At 32.1% G+C, this 16,087-nt stretch overlaps 1 protein-coding gene across 4 annotated transcripts in view; it reads left to right on the plus strand.

Annotated features, from left to right (window-relative positions):
- NBEA (neurobeachin) overlaps positions 1–16,087 on the plus strand; it is a 731,202-nt gene that overhangs the window by 203,149 nt on the left and 511,966 nt on the right. For all 4 annotated transcript variants that reach the window (XM_073013351.1, XM_073013354.1, XM_073013348.1 and 1 more), the window contains 5 exons: positions 94–1,110; positions 2,811–3,028; positions 5,448–5,601; positions 12,304–12,484; positions 14,501–14,631. In XM_073013351.1, coding sequence (XP_072869452.1) covers positions 94–1,110; positions 2,811–3,028; positions 5,448–5,601; positions 12,304–12,484; positions 14,501–14,631 — 1,701 coding nt within the window. The remainder of the gene's footprint in view (positions 1–93; positions 1,111–2,810; positions 3,029–5,447; positions 5,602–12,303; positions 12,485–14,500; positions 14,632–16,087) is intronic.

The following is a 16,087-nucleotide window of genomic DNA, read 5'->3' on the forward strand; positions in this document are numbered from 1 at the left end:
TTTTTTCTATTTCCACAGTTTAATGTGCATTATTTATTTTTTTCTTTTTGATACGTACAAAATGCCTTAATGTTTTCTTTACTTATTCCTAAGGTCACTTATGAAGCTCATAAGGAATACCTAGCCAAAATGTATGAAGAATATCAAAGACAAGAAGAGGAAAACATTAAAAAAGGAAAGAAAGGGAATGTGAGCACCATCTCTGGTCTTTCATCACAGACAACGGGAGCAAAAGGTGGAATGGAAATTCGAGAGATAGAAGATCTTTCACAAAGCCAGAGCCCAGAAAGTGAGACCGATTACCCTGTCAGCACAGATACTCGAGACTTACTCATGTCAACAAAAGTGTCAGATGATATTCTTGGAAATTCAGATAGACCAGGAAGTGGTGTACATGTGGAAGTACATGATCTTTTAGTAGATATAAAAGCAGAGAAAGTGGAAGCAACAGAAGTAAAGCTCGATGATATGGATTTATCACCGGAGACTTTAGTAGGTGGAGAGAATGGTGCCCTTGTGGAGGTTGAATCTCTGTTGGATAATGTATATAGTGCTGCTGTTGAGAAACTCCAGAACAATGTACATGGAAGTGTTGGTATCATTAAAAAAAATGAAGAAAAGGATAATGGTCCGTTGATAACATTAGCAGATGAGAAAGAAGACCTTCCCAATAGTAGTGCATCATTTCTCTTTGATAAAATACCCAAACAGGAAGAAAAACTACTTCCTGAACTTTCTAGCAATCACATTATTCCAAATATTCAGGACACACAAGTACATCTTGGTGTTAGTGATGATCTTGGATTGCTTGCTCACATGACCGGTAGCGTAGACTTAACTTGTACATCTAGTATAATAGAAGAAAAAGAGTTCAAAATCCATACAACTTCAGATGGAATGAGCAGTATTTCTGAAAGAGACTTAGCGTCATCAGCTAAGGGGCTGGAGTATGCTGAAATGACTGCTACAACTCTGGAAACTGAGTCTTCTAGTAGCAAAATTGTACCAAATATTGATGCAGGAAGTATAATTTCAGATACTGAAAGGTCTGACGATGGCAAAGAATCAGGAAAAGAAATCCGAAAAATCCAAACAACTACTACGACACAAGTAAGCTACCTTATATGAGTTCTAGAAATAAAAAAAATGCTTGAATAGATAGAGTTGTTAGCACCAAAACAGAGTACTTTCTTATCAGTTACTTCCTGTTTATATTGAATTATAGCATAATAGTAATTTATGGAATGAAATAGTGTGGTATAATTTCATGTATATAAGAAATTAAAAATATCTCAAGTATATTTCCAACTCTGCCACATTCTTCTGTGTAACTTTGCTCAACCTCTCTGGGCCTAAGTTTCCTTATATAGTATAAGAGGTTGTACTAAAGGATGACTAAGGTCTCTACCAGTTCTAACATTTTAAACTCTGTGACCACATTTACACATTTTGTACTCAAGATCTTCATTCTGAATACTTGATTAATTTTAACCTTTTAAGCTTCAGGCCCAACCCTGTTCTGTGGATTATAGAAAAGAGGACTTGGAGCCCAGATTGAACTGATAAATGAAGGGGAAGGGAAAAGGGAACTGTTATTTATCCAGTGCCTACTATGTTCCAGGCACTGTGCTATATGTTTTCAGATTTAATCCTCACAACAACCCTGTGAGGTAGGTAATATGGCTGAGAAAAATTAGAATTGTTAGCAGTGAGAATTTTCTGTACAACCACATGAATAGGAATTTGTTATAAGACAATTAAAGACTCTTAGGTCTGGTTGTTAGGAAATGTTAGTGCTTCAGTTTTGACCTCACTGGAATAAAGCTAAAAACAGATGATGTTTTCTGATACAGATTTTAATTGTTGAGCTTTGAGTTATGACTACTTCTTTATTTTCTAGGATAAGTAATACCTTATGGTTAAGAGTTTAAGAAATAAGAATACTTTTCCCGTTAATGACTTGGGTTGTGTTATCCTCTGGGTGCCCCACTTGCCTTTTAATGTCATTGAAGATACATTGAATGTGTTTCCATTAGGGCTATACTATGAGAAGTAAACCATGCCTGTCTTGTATTCCAGTAAGAATCCTTAATAATATATCATGTGTGTGGGGAAAGTATTTTTATTTTTTCTGTAACCGCCAATTTCCATTTTTTGTGGCAGTTGCATTGTAGTGATAATTGGCAGGAGATGAGAATACTGAATTAGATACAGATGTAAAATAAAGGAAAACATCATGCATTGTTGATTGAACAATAGGCTTGCCTGTTTTACATTTGGAGTTTATAGACATTTTTCTGGTTTGTTTTCTAACTTACCAAATGCATTTGTGTTTTTGAATTGAAGTATTATAAGTGAAACAGATTTTAAAGTTAAATATTACTTGAAACTGTTCAAGTAATATTTTTTCTAATTGTGTGCTTTAGTTACAATTAGTTGATGACATATATCCAGTATACTTCACTTTGTATATGCTCACTTCAGTAAGGAAGTGATGTGGTCTAATTTAAAGACTCTTAATGGGGTCAAGAGGGTCTGGTTTTCAGTGTGAACTTTGGTGTTAGCTTTAGGTATTTGATTATCTTGCCTAGTTTCTGCAATAGTAAAGTAAAAGCAATAGTGGAGACTTCAGCCCAGAAAGTTTCCTGTGCAAGGAATTACCAGGTGAATAATATATGTGAAATATATTAAACTGCTAATGTCATATGCTAAAGCATTAAAGCATTGTTCACTGTACTATACTCACAGTTTCATTTTGAAATAAGGCATTTCTTTTGTATTCCACAAAAGTTCACCTTTTCCTTGTTTAGGCTGTGCAGGGTCGGTCTATCACCCAACAAGACCGAGATCTCCGAGTTGATTTAGGATTTCGAGGAATGCCAATGACTGAAGAACAGCGGCGCCAGTTTAGCCCAGGTCCACGGACTACAATGTTTCGTATTCCTGAGTTTAAATGGTCTCCAATGCACCAGCGGCTTCTCACTGATTTGCTATTTGCATTAGAAACTGATGTACATGTCTGGAGGAGGTAGAAATATTTCTTTTTTATAAATTAAAAGCAAATATTTAAAATCTACCATTGCCTGTTCTATTTTAAAGAGACTTGACAAAACCAAAAATCTGCTTTGATTAAAGGAATTTCCACATTTTTCTTGTTTCCTGTTTAAATTAATACCATGTACTAAATTTATTAGTGATAATATTATAATACATACTGTTTAAAGTTTAAAATCACCCTGTGACATGTGAATTCAGAGCCCGTAGTATTTGAGCAGTTAGTGGATATCAGTTCAAAGATAATAACTTAAAGACAACAAATCTACATAAATTAAACCATTGCCTTTCTAAATTTTCAATTTAATTTTTTAATAGTAAATGTGCAACAGATTAATTATGACAGCATATCATTTACATAGGCATGAATACAATTAGGAAGTTGATGGATGTAAGTAACAAGGGTAACTTAAATGATCTAGCACAACATTCTTAGGAGTGTCGGCTTCTATGCTTCTCGTTTTCCTTTTAGGATTCAAGGTGGCTGCTTCAACTCCCAACATCAATTCATCATGAGAAACTCGCCCAAATTAAAAGGCAGAGATCACTCTTCTTCCTTCCTCTTCTTCCTATTTTTCCTCTGCCTCCTCCTCTTCTCTCTCCTCTTTCACTTTCTCTTTTTATTCTCCTCTTTTCTTCTTTTTTTTTTTAAAAGAAGCCCCTGAAGAAAAATCCCCCTTATGTCTCATGAGACAAGCAGGATCACATCCTCTTTCAAAATTAATCATCAGAAAAAGCAAATGAGATTATAATGACCGGTTTTTAGGGACTAATACTGGTTAATTAACTAGTAACTAGGGTGAGGCTAGTCTTTCCTGTACCCAATCAAGCTCAATAATAGAACAAAATATAAAATATGTGTCAGCAGGGAAAAAGTTACGACTGTTGTGGAAGACGTCAATAAAGTCTGCCATAGAAAGATTTTGATTTTGATTTTATTTGATCAATTTGTTCTTATACTAATATATTTTCATTGCTAATTATTACATGATAAATTACCTAGAGATGGTAACTAAGGAAACCTAAATACCATGAAATATATTACTATTAACACGAAGACCAATGTATGGAGATAAATTATGTAATTTAATAATTATAATATCAGTAGCCTCCAAGTGAGTGATACTCAGCTTTGTTTCCATCCACCCCTACTCTGTGTTTTTGTTTTCATTGATGGGCTCTCATAAAATTACCCAAGTAGAATTTAATGACATTTAAATTTTTTAAAGGTAGCACTTTATTTTTAGGAGGGGGAGAAACATCTTGAAATTTAAGATACACAGTGATAGATAATAATTCACAACTCTAAAAGGGTGAGAATTATGGACTTAATTTTGACCATGGAGTAATTTCTTTTTTTTAATCTTATTTTTTTTCCCATTAAAAAACAGTTCAGGCCAGGTGTGGTGGCTCACGCCTATATCCCAGCACTTTGGGAAGCCAAGGCGGGAGGATAGCTGGAGCTCAGGAGTTCGAGACCAGGGCAAGACCCTGTTTCTACAAACATTAGCTAGGCGTGGTGGTGTCCACCTGTAGTCCCAGCTACTCGGAAATCTCCTGGGCCCAGGGAGGTTGAGGCTGCAGTGAGCCATGATCTCACTACTGCACTCTAGCCTGGGCGACAGCAGAGATCCTGTCTCAAAAAGAAAAAAAAAAATTATATTCTTGACTGATACCAAACAAAAGCAGTGTATTTTTTTGACATCTACATTGTATGTTTTGTATGGGAATGCTGTACTACCAACTTAGTTTGAGATTTTGTTGCTTTTCTTATTAAATAAGTTCTTGAATTTGTACTGATTTATTTATATTCCCCTATCGTGTCACTTCTTTAACAAGTACACATTTTCAATGTGACTAGTCAAAGGTGGGGCTGAAGTCACTGGTGATGTGACAAATTGAAACCGCCTACAAAGTAAAACTTTCAGTTAAATTTTTAGGTTTTCAGTTTCAGATTTTATTTATAGGTATGAAAATTTTGAATTGGTTATATTTTGAGTTTCCATATTATTTTTAACATTGGACATACTTTTTATATTTAAAAGATTCTGCCTTTCAAAAAAAAAATCAGATTTGGCAACATAAATATTTTTAGCCAAATTTATTGAATCAGTCATATGTCTTAGAATCTAGCTCTATGTTTTTCAAGCAAAATAGTAATAATAATAATGAGTTAATATTCTTGGACACAACAAAATTCTGTGGAGATGAATGCTTAGTTTTTGGTAATATGATATCTCAGTTATAAATTGCTTTATTTTATAATAATTTAATTTTAAATATGGCTAGCTCCTACAATTCTATAATTTTTCACTTGTTATTCTAAGTAAATTGTGTAAGCTTTTCATTTAAGTAAGCCAAATACATACTTATTTCTGTTTTCTGTATTTTAGCCATTCCACAAAGTCTGTAATGGATTTTGTCAATAGCAATGAAAATATTATTTTTGTACATAACACAATTCACCTCATTTCCCAAATGGTAGACAACATCATCATTGCTTGTGGAGGAATTTTACCTTTGCTCTCTGCTGCTACATCACCAACTGTAAGTACTTTGCCTCCATCTAGTGGTTATATTTTATAATTACATGACTTGAGCATTTCAGTGGTGGTCTAGGCTGTAAACAGATTTTAAACGGACCTGTAATTTTTAGGGAACTTTTTGACCATATAAATTTCTGTTTCCACCACTTCTGTTTATCAGTGTTGGGTTCCAGCTATGTGTGCTTATGAAAATATTTCTCTGGTAATTCTGATGAATAAATGCTTCATCAGAAGAATATTGCATTCTTCATCAGAGATATTACATATCTCTTCAATTCTATAGTATAAATAAACTCTTAAAATTCTTGTTATTTAACATTTTCATTTATTTACTGATGCAACATTTATTTTACAAAATCTAGCCTTATCTTGATTTGTTTCTATATTAAACAGTGAAATGTGTTAATACATTTCAAAGGCACATAATGTTAATTGTGTATGTCATTTAAAATATAATAGGTCAATGTTAACTTTATATTTTGGTTGTCATTAAAAACAAAATCTTTGATTCATATCAAGGCAGAATCCATAACTACTTGCTCAATGGGAAAGAATATAGAAATTTGCTTCCCATATTACCCGTGTTCTTGTTGCCGTATGGAAACTCATCCTTAAGCTCAGAAAGTTTACCTTGCCAGAGGGAAATCTTTCATTTTACTAAGATGTCTATTAGTTGGTGAGACACTGTTTCCAAGTTGATCTCTAAATTTATTTCATCATTAACAAATTTTTCTATATGACTCTTTTTCTTACTGTCCTTTTGTCAATGCCACCACCATCACCAGAGCAGCAATGAAACTTCAACATTAGCAGCCACAGGGTATATCCTCACACACTTTCCCCAGTCGTTATTCTTCTATTTTATTCATGATTTTGCTCAAGAAGTCCACAAAGGGAAGCATTCCAGTTCAGAAGGAGGAATGCAACAGAGCAAGTCACCAGTAGGGCCTTAATCAAATTAGCAGCTGAACCAAGGAAATGGAGCTAGGAAGAACAGTATAAATGGTTGATGGTGTGTGAAGAGTGCAGATATACATACACCACTCCTTTTCTTTCATCTCTCTTTTCCTCTGGTGATTTATACCAAATTCTGGTAAGTTGAGAGTTATGTATGATTTTTAAAATGCTTTCTAATAGTGAGACATAGAGGACATTTTTTTTCCTTCTGTTTTCCTTTTTTTTTTTTTTTTTTTTAAACAGAGTATCATTCTGTGACCCAGGCTGGAGTACAGTAGGGTGATCTCAGCTCATTGCAACATCCGCCTCCTGGGTTCAAGCAATTCTGCTGCCTCAGCCTCCCAAGTAGCTGGGATTACAGGTGTACACCACCACACCCAGCTAATTTTTGTATTTTTAGTAGAGATGGGGTTATGTTGGCCAGGCTGGTTCAAACTCCTGACCTCAAATGATCTGCCTGTCTCGACCTCCCCAAGTGCAGGGATTACAGGCATGAGCCACCCCTCCCGGCCAACTTTTTTTTGTTTTATATATTGAAGACCGAATAAATCAATACTTTCTTTGTGACATTTTTCTTGATTATATAAATTGCATTTTATGTCTTATAAATTATCATTTGTTACGAAGAAATTTTTTAAAGGTTGTATTGAAATTCACTTTGAAATATTGAATGTTTTTAAATTTTGCATGGAACAAAAAATGCTTTTTATATAAAAAAAGTTTAGCAATAGGTTATTAAAATTTGTATAGGTTTAAAATATTCACATTATTAAATAGTTTTCCAAATTATAAAGTCAAAAGATGTTTAGCTATTAAGATAGAATATTCAAATAATGAAGTAAACTATAGCATATATACTATTGCACCAGTCAAATTTGCTTATTTATTTTGTGATGATTGTACAATAAAGATACTGACACTTTGAGGTTGGCTTCCAAAATTATTACAATTCAATTTTGACCACTATAGTTTGGAATTTAAAATTATTTATTACCTAGACTTTCTCAACAGACTTGGGAATTCGTTCAATTATAGAAACCTTTGTTTATTTTCTTAATTTCTGTATTTCTGTTATTTTGGCCCATTAACTGTTTGAACCTATGCCTGGTTGTACAACATACTTGATTTTATGTCTTCTGAATGAATTGCTTCCTTAAGAGAAATAGCCAAACCTTTCTCCCATTTTGTATCTGGTAGAACTATGATTGGTGCTGACTGCTGAATGTTGTTTCTGTGTTACGGGGTTGTATAATATTCTTGCTAGAAGTTGTAACGTAGCAGAGGGAAAAAGTTAGGAAAGAAAAGGTTGAATAAAGAGGGAAATTAAACCTGAATATTTGGGCTTTTTATATTTAAATTAAAAGTGTAAAAAGCCAAAAGAGAATTTTGGAAGGGATAAGCAAAAAAAGGAAACATTGGTAACATGAAGATTACTGAAAGGTAACGTTGTCTTGTAGGTGCTTTTAGAATTTTAATGCTAGATATATGAAGAGAGATGGAGACATTTGAAACTAAGGTTTGAGTGATCTGGTAATTTTGTTTACACATATAGTTTTTCAGAATATTCTTATTATATGCATTTTATGAAGAAATAGGAATAGTAATGGTTTATGGCAGTAGTTCGCAAACCTTTTTTGTATGGGGCCAGATGGGAAATATTTTAGGTTTCATTGGCAGTATTGTCATCTGTCACAGCTAGTCAACTCTGCTATAATAGTACAAAAGCAGCAATAGACAATACATAAACAAATATGTTTTGTCTGCTATTTCTATGAGATTGACATAGAAGTGGTCTCTTTTCTGCCCTGGAAATTTTGATAAGTACAGTAATTTATACTAGAGATAACATTTTTGTATTGCTATTATAGTATCATCATCATGGAAGAAAATTTTGAACTGTTTAATCTTAGTTGGAAGGAACATATCTTAATGGAAACTTAAGAAAAAAAGAATATATATTGTTTATAATGATAAGTTGAGCACCTTGAACTTAGTACTCTTGAAGAAGCAGCACTTTATGGGAGTTTCAGTTTTGCCTAGATTACTTAATTTTATATGTAGCATAGAAAATACATTACAAAAATAGTTTCAGAACTCTGAGTTAGACCAATAGTTTTAACTGTAGTACTCAGAGAAAAAAAAAGACCTCTTAGTATGTAATTTGGCCAATCTTTGCTTTGGGAAAGCAGCAATATTTTTGTTGTTGATTTTTTTAGTTAATGTTTCTATGACTAGTTAATTGAATCCTCTCATTTGTTCTCTAATATATTGTTTAAGTTGGTCATGAATGAAAGCAAAAAATTGGAGAAGAAAAAGAAAAGCAAAGAACATGGATCAACCACAAATTGCACACTTTGTGATTTTAAGTTGACCACTTTGGTCAACCATCCTGAACACTGAATATTATGGAACTTAATTCAGGGCTTAATTTTCTCTGTCCCAGAAAAATAGTAGAGACTGACATTTCCAGCACTCCTAACAGTTTCATAATTATAAGAGAGAAGAACTGCTTTTTCTATTTTGTCCAAAAATAAAGAAGTCTTACTTTACTTATTTTTATTATCAGGATATATCATAAATATATTTGGAAAAATTATGAATAATGTTGGTTTTGCTCTTCTTTTGTTTATCTCATAGAACTGATCATACTTTACTATTCTCAGGATGCTTTTATGTGTTTTCCTATACAAAGTACCATGAAAATAGCATATTTTAAAATTTATACTCACATGTGCTTGTTAAAAATTAGAAAGTAAGAATAGTTGATTTTTATTGTGAAGCCTAATTCTATCTGATATTTGAATATAATGAATGTAATTATTAATAAGAATCTGAAACTTAGTATAATACCTATTTAATTACCTTTATTCATATTCAGGCATCGTTTAGTGTATCAAGTTATTTTCTAGCATGGGAAAGTGGTTTATAAGTTATAATCTCTCAAATATTTTATTCTTTTATTAACTTCTGGGAATTTTCAACTATAGGAAGGGTTCTGTATATTTGAGAAAACAAATTACATTATTTCCTTATAGAAAATTCTAGAGGTTGGTATAAATAGTTCATTTCTCTGAGTCATTTCTGCCTAAACCAGAATTGAGGTAGGGATTTTACAGAGGCATTATATTAGCTTATTTATTAAAATGTTCCATTAATTATAGGAAAAGATACTTGCTGTGTAAAATAGAGCATGCATTATTTCTAATATATGAACTATACTTATATATATATATATTATTTGGGCAGAGTTACTACAATAAAAAATAAACTGAAGTCTAAATATTTGATGTTTAACCTTGATCATATGTAATTTCTAAAATGAAAATCTCTTCTGAGAATTTTGCTTTTAATAAAATAATCAAATATAATTTTTAAATATATTATTTTGTGTTTCAATTTTACATTGTATTTTCATTTAATTTAATAATTTCCTTTTCTTGTACTTTTTTGGTCTGTTGTCTGTTTTGTCTAATGCATGTCCAGGGTTCTAAGGTTAGTATTACTTTTGTAGTAATTTTCAGCTTTTCAGTTTCAAGTTTTATTTTTACTTATTTATGAAATTTTTGACTTGGTTATATTTTGAGTTTCCATATCATCTTTAACATTAGACATATCTTTTGTATATTTAAAAGAGTCATTGAAAGGATTACTTTCCCAATGCATTGATATATTACTATTTTATTATGCACAATAATCTCTAGATTAAACTATCATAATGAACACAATGGTGTTACAGTCATATGTACAATCAGATTTTAATTGGTTCTAAGGGAAGTAAATTAGATGAAATATATTATTTTAAGATTTAATAGTTGTATGAGAGTGATCTTTATTTTTTAGCCCTATCTTTTGCTGCTTACATACTTCATTTTTAAAATTACTTTTATATAAAATGGAATACAAATTCTGTTTTAGACTATTGTGTCAAAAATGCCTTTTACTTTAAAATTTAATTTTTTCAGTCAAAAAAACACTTTGGTGGATTATATGGACACCTTAATAATTCTATTTATAATTCAAAATGAAAGCATAGTTTGACAGGTCAAAACTCTCAAAACCATTAAATAATGAATATAGAGAGATAGCTATCTTGCAATTTCAGTGATTCAAAATGATGAAGAATTTCTTTGAGAACACAGATCTAGATATTCTAAATTCTGATGTTTGAAAAATTATTTACAGTACTTGATAGACCTGAGAAATGGCCAAGTCTTCATTCCTTTATAGAACATTCTAAATGGAAACAGATTTTAAATGAATTTTTTGCTTTTTCTTGTTAGCTATGATGTCATAGTCATAGATTTTAATTGATATTATGAAGTGATGCTGTATATTCATGAAGTGCTAAGAAGTAAAGAATCTGTATTTTAAAGTCTAAGTAATGAATTAATCATTTTTTTATGCCGTGTGTACTGAATTGGCATAATGTTGTAACAACTGAAAACACATTTCTGTCTCTTTCCAGGCTCATTTTAGAGAGAATGATTTTGACCCTATTTTGTTGTTAAATGGAAGGAGGAATGGTTGTTACATTTTATACATCATTTAAAACTGAGCTTAGTTATATAATGCTTGCAGTAGTCACCTATCATTTTTATTACCCACTTTGTACACAAGAAATGTTTTGAGTATTTTGAGTTTTTTTTTCAGTGTTTTCTGCTCACATTTCCATGTTAATGTTCCTGCTTCTTCAAGGAGGGAGAAGTTGAGGTATAATGATGGCTATAAACAATGTCAAAATGAAACATTGAATAGGAGTAGATACCTATTACATATGCTAACCTCGTAGTTGAATTTATCATTTGGTTAAGAGGTAATGTTGATTGGAATGGCTAGTGTGCCCGTTTTCAGAAAATTTAAATAATATTATTTTTTGCTTATAAAGTATTCCCTTCCTTGGTTCCTTGAGGCACTGATAAAATGTGGCTTGGTCATAAGGAACAAAAATAATTAAAATGCTATATAGTCTACGGTGCAAAACAAAATAAGAAATGTTGACATTGTTTAAAAAAACCATAATGTTGTGCATTTTAAGAAACACAATACTTTGTAATATTCCCTCTGAAATCAGAAATGTAGTAAAAGTAGTTTCCAATCTAGAATGCTGTGATTCTTTTTATTACTAGTGTTTTATAAGTCACGAGTTAAATATCTGTAGACGAGTTAGTGATCTTGATTATTTTTACTCTGGAGTTTTATTGTACATGTAAAGTACCTAGTAGTTTCAGTTTACTCTAAAATGGATAAGAAATTGTTATGTACTCTAATTTGACAGCCATCTCATTTTGATACTGAGTTAAATTACCATATATTTTCCCTATTATTCATCATAGGAAAGAAAAATTAAAGCATATATTTTTATTAATGGGAATGAAGATTTTAGGAAAGAAATATCAATGTAAAATCTTTATAAATTACAAAACAAAACTAGTATAAGTACATATATGTGGTTCTCTCTAATTATCTTTGTGAAATGATCTTAAGTTTAGAATGTCATTTTTATAACTAAAGACATTTAAAGCTAATGTTGATTTTAAAATGGGCTTTTCCTTTATTCAAAGATAATTGATAGGTAAAGTAAACAAATGCAGTAACCAGCTCTGGTGATGTGTGGAATTAGTTGATCTTTTATTTTATAAAATAAAATATGATAAATATATTAAATTTGTGTTCACTTGTAGTATGTATGTATATGTATTATATTTCCAAATTTTAAACAAGACTTAAATCTTCTACTTTTCTAAAGACGGAATTGGAAAATATTGAAGTGACACAAGGCATGTCAGCTGAGACAGCAGTAACTTTCCTCAGCCGGCTGATGGCTATGGTTGATGTACTTGTGTTTGCAAGCTCTCTAAATTTTAGTGAGATTGAAGCTGAGAAAAACATGTCTTCTGGAGGTTTAATGCGACAGTGCCTAAGATTAGGTAAGTCTGTTAAAACAGTAATGCATGTCAAATAATTATCTACAGATCAGCTTTATAAAGCGCTGTGGTACATAAAATATTGATGATCTAAGTTGATGATTTTATAATATAGAGATTATCTTGAGAGACAGAGATTGTTTTTATAATTAATCAGAATTACTCAATTTTAAAAAATTATGCCTTCATGTTGGAGATTTCACAGAACTGATCATCTTTAATGGTTTATAATTTGAAATCAAGAGTGAAATATACTTGAAATTCTTTCAGAATCAATAAGACTATCAATTTGTCATTGAAGTGATTTTAATGCAAATCCATTTATGAATCCAATTTTGGTAAACTAATACTGAGGGTAGTGTCCTGGCCCCACAAACACGTCAGATACACATAATGCTAGAAGGTTAAAATAAACTATCCTAATCTTACTTGGGGTGAACAAATGTCCCTAATAAACATTGTTATACCCATGCTGTTCACCTTTTATTTGTGAGGCAGTGAAACTTTTAACACTGAAACCTCTTAGTAAATCTGAATGAATTTTTTAGGTAAGAACCATTTCTACTTCTCTTAAAAGGAACATTTATTTACACTATTTAGACTTTCAAAACAACCAGAAAACTGCTCTTTTTGTACTTGCCTTAGATCATGAGCAGGACATAAGAACTGCAAGGCATGAAATAGGGAGGTCGTTCCTGATACGTACTGTTTTCACCCATAACTTTTAAAGATTATGTCAAAAATTCATTTCTGATTCAAGAAAGGAACAAAGATTTGGTTTAAGAATGGTGGGATGAAACCTTTTTTTTTCGTTTGTTTCATATTATTTATTTAAAGTTTGTTTCATATTATTAAAGACAGGCAAGCTGAGAGGAATCATTTTGTATTCATTTTAAGAGAAAGATAGACCACATTAAGATCTTTCTGGCAACCAAGAGGTGTGGGGTAACTGACTATGGGCCATTAAGGACATTTCCATTGACGCATAACAAGAGCTGCCAAATGAACTGTGTGGGAAAGAGATTACATTTTTAAAAAATGGCTCAATATCTTGAAACCTGCATTTATTTGGTTATTCTGCGTTTTTATTTTTAAATATAGTCCAAGACTTTACTCCCTGTTTCATTTTTATCCTAACACTACTAGCACATTTAGTTGTTTCATCAACCACAGAAAACTTTTATAAGTGAATAATAATAAAACACTTTTATGTTACCTCCTATGCTATTTACTGTTCTAAGCACTTTCTGTATATTCAGTTAATCCTCACAGCAACCCTCTAAGGCAGTTACTTTGTTCATCCTCATTTTACATGTGCAAAAACTGAGGCACAGATAGTTTAAGCAGCTGGCCTAAAACCACACAGCTCCAAACTGGAAAATACAGGATTCAAACTCAGGTGGTCTGATTTCAAACTCTGTACTATTTGTCACAGTACTCTACTGCTTCTTAAAATAAATGAGTAAATAAAAATGTGTACATATTGAATGCTTATTGACAAAGCCCAGAGACTTTCCCAACATGAAGGAAGGTGGATTTGGGGACCTGTGATACTTGAGTATACAGATGTACTCTATTATTGACTGAAATGGGAAGTTGTGCTCAGTAGAGTCGACAAGATAGTCAAATTAAGGGCAGAAGCTTTATTACATTTTTAAATCAAATATGAGCTTTAGTTGAAAAAATTTTTATTGATCCATAAATTCAGAACTGTGAAGCTCAGATGGTAATAGAATAAGGAAGGATACATTGGGGGTTTCAGAGCCTCTGGTAATGTTTTATTTCTTCAGCTGGCTGGTGGTATATGGGTATTTTGTTTTATTTTTAGCTGTATGTATATTTTGTAGGTACTTTACTATTATATTTCATAATTTTAAAAATTATTGCTCTAGTTGATTTTAAGATTAATAATTTATGAAGCAAGGGGAAAGAAAGGGAAGAAGAAATAAACTTGCAACTTTTTCCAGGATATCAAAGTCAACAATTTATATTAACAATATGTTTTGAATTTTTAAATAGTTTGTTGTGTTGCTGTGAGAAACTGTTTAGAATGTCGGCAAAGACAGAGAGACAGGGGAAATAAATCTTCCCATGGAAGCAGTAAACCTCAGGAAGTTCCCCAAAGTGTGACTGCCACAGCAGCTTCGAAGGTAAGTAAACTTTTTTTTTGGTCAAATATAATTGACCTGAAAAAAGTCTTTTTTAGAGAGCAAGGGCATTCTCACCAGGCAGCTCTAGGCTGCTTCACAATTCTGTTACCAAGATTACTTAACTTCTCTGAGATTTGTGTGTTTTGGTTATTAAATGAAGTTACTAACAATTCTACTTGATAAAGTTCTTACAAATATTATAATTAGCACTAAAAACGGTTATTTCTATTTTTAATAGTCATATATTTTCACGGAGTTTAATGTATGAGTAATTCTCCTTTTAAATGGGTAGGCATAATAGTCAACAAAAACTCATTGAATCCCCATTCAATGAATGGAGTATTTTGAAATATACTATTAATTTTCTTTCTAAATCAGCTCTCTTTATCATATGCTTAACTGGCCCTTGGTGTCACATCCGGTTTCATTAACATGCTTTCTGAGGTTCTGTGCCTGGTCCTTGCTTACTTCTCCAGCAGCAGCTCTCAGCCCATCAAAAGGAGCGATTTCCCCTAACTTCTCAGACTTTTATATAATTTCCTTTCCATGAAGTATTCATCCTTATTTTTTATCCAGCTAAAATCTGTGCAACTACTGGGTTACATTAAATGCTACGTTTTCTCAGGAAAATGTTTTTTGTCACCCTCACTACCATCCCAGTCAGTCTAGGGTCGTTTCTTCTGTTTGTTGTTTTCGTAAAATTACATAGGTCTGTTATCACTCATTATACTTGTAATTACATGTTTAATGTTGATACAGTAACTTTTTGCTCAATAAGTGAAGGTACGAAATAGAAGTTTAATTCATCTTAAAGTTCTATTGCTTTAAACTTCTGCAGATGGCAAGCAGGCTGACCGTATATTTATCCTATTAGTCGGTTATTTGCAGTATTGTAGCTTTTTTCCATTTCACTACTCTCAGAGAACATTTGTAATTTGACTATATATTATTTGCTACTCACAGGACTCCATAGTGCTCTTATTTGCTTGGGAAATTAAATACAAATGGACCATCAATAATGCCTCATATCATTTGTATAGGCATAGTAGACAGGTACTTGAGGACAGTGTCTATGTGTTATAGATCCTTGTAACTTTAGAGTAATTTTTTTTTTTTTTTTTGAGGCGGAGTCTCACTCTGTTGCCAGGGTGGAGTGTAATGGCGCAGTCTCGGCTCACTGCAACCTCCACCTCCTGGGTTCAAGCGATTCTCCTGCCTCAGCCTCCCAAGTAGCTGGGACTACAATAGGAAAGTTTCTTGCAAGTTTCTTGCATGAGTTCCATACCTTCATGCGACCTCATTTTTATACTGTGTGAAAACGAACAATTACGCAAGCTTTTCCTATCATGTTGTCTTTATAAGGATCAAATTAGATTGGGGGTAGAGAAATACATCATATAGAAAAGAAAATATTTCTAATTTTAAAGTCTGTGTTATTTATGCTGTAAATTATGTA

The sequence above is a fragment of the Chlorocebus sabaeus genome, chromosome 3 (genome assembly GCF_047675955.1).
Source record: "Chlorocebus sabaeus isolate Y175 chromosome 3, mChlSab1.0.hap1, whole genome shotgun sequence".
Lineage (NCBI taxonomy): Eukaryota > Metazoa > Chordata > Mammalia > Primates > Cercopithecidae > Chlorocebus > Chlorocebus sabaeus.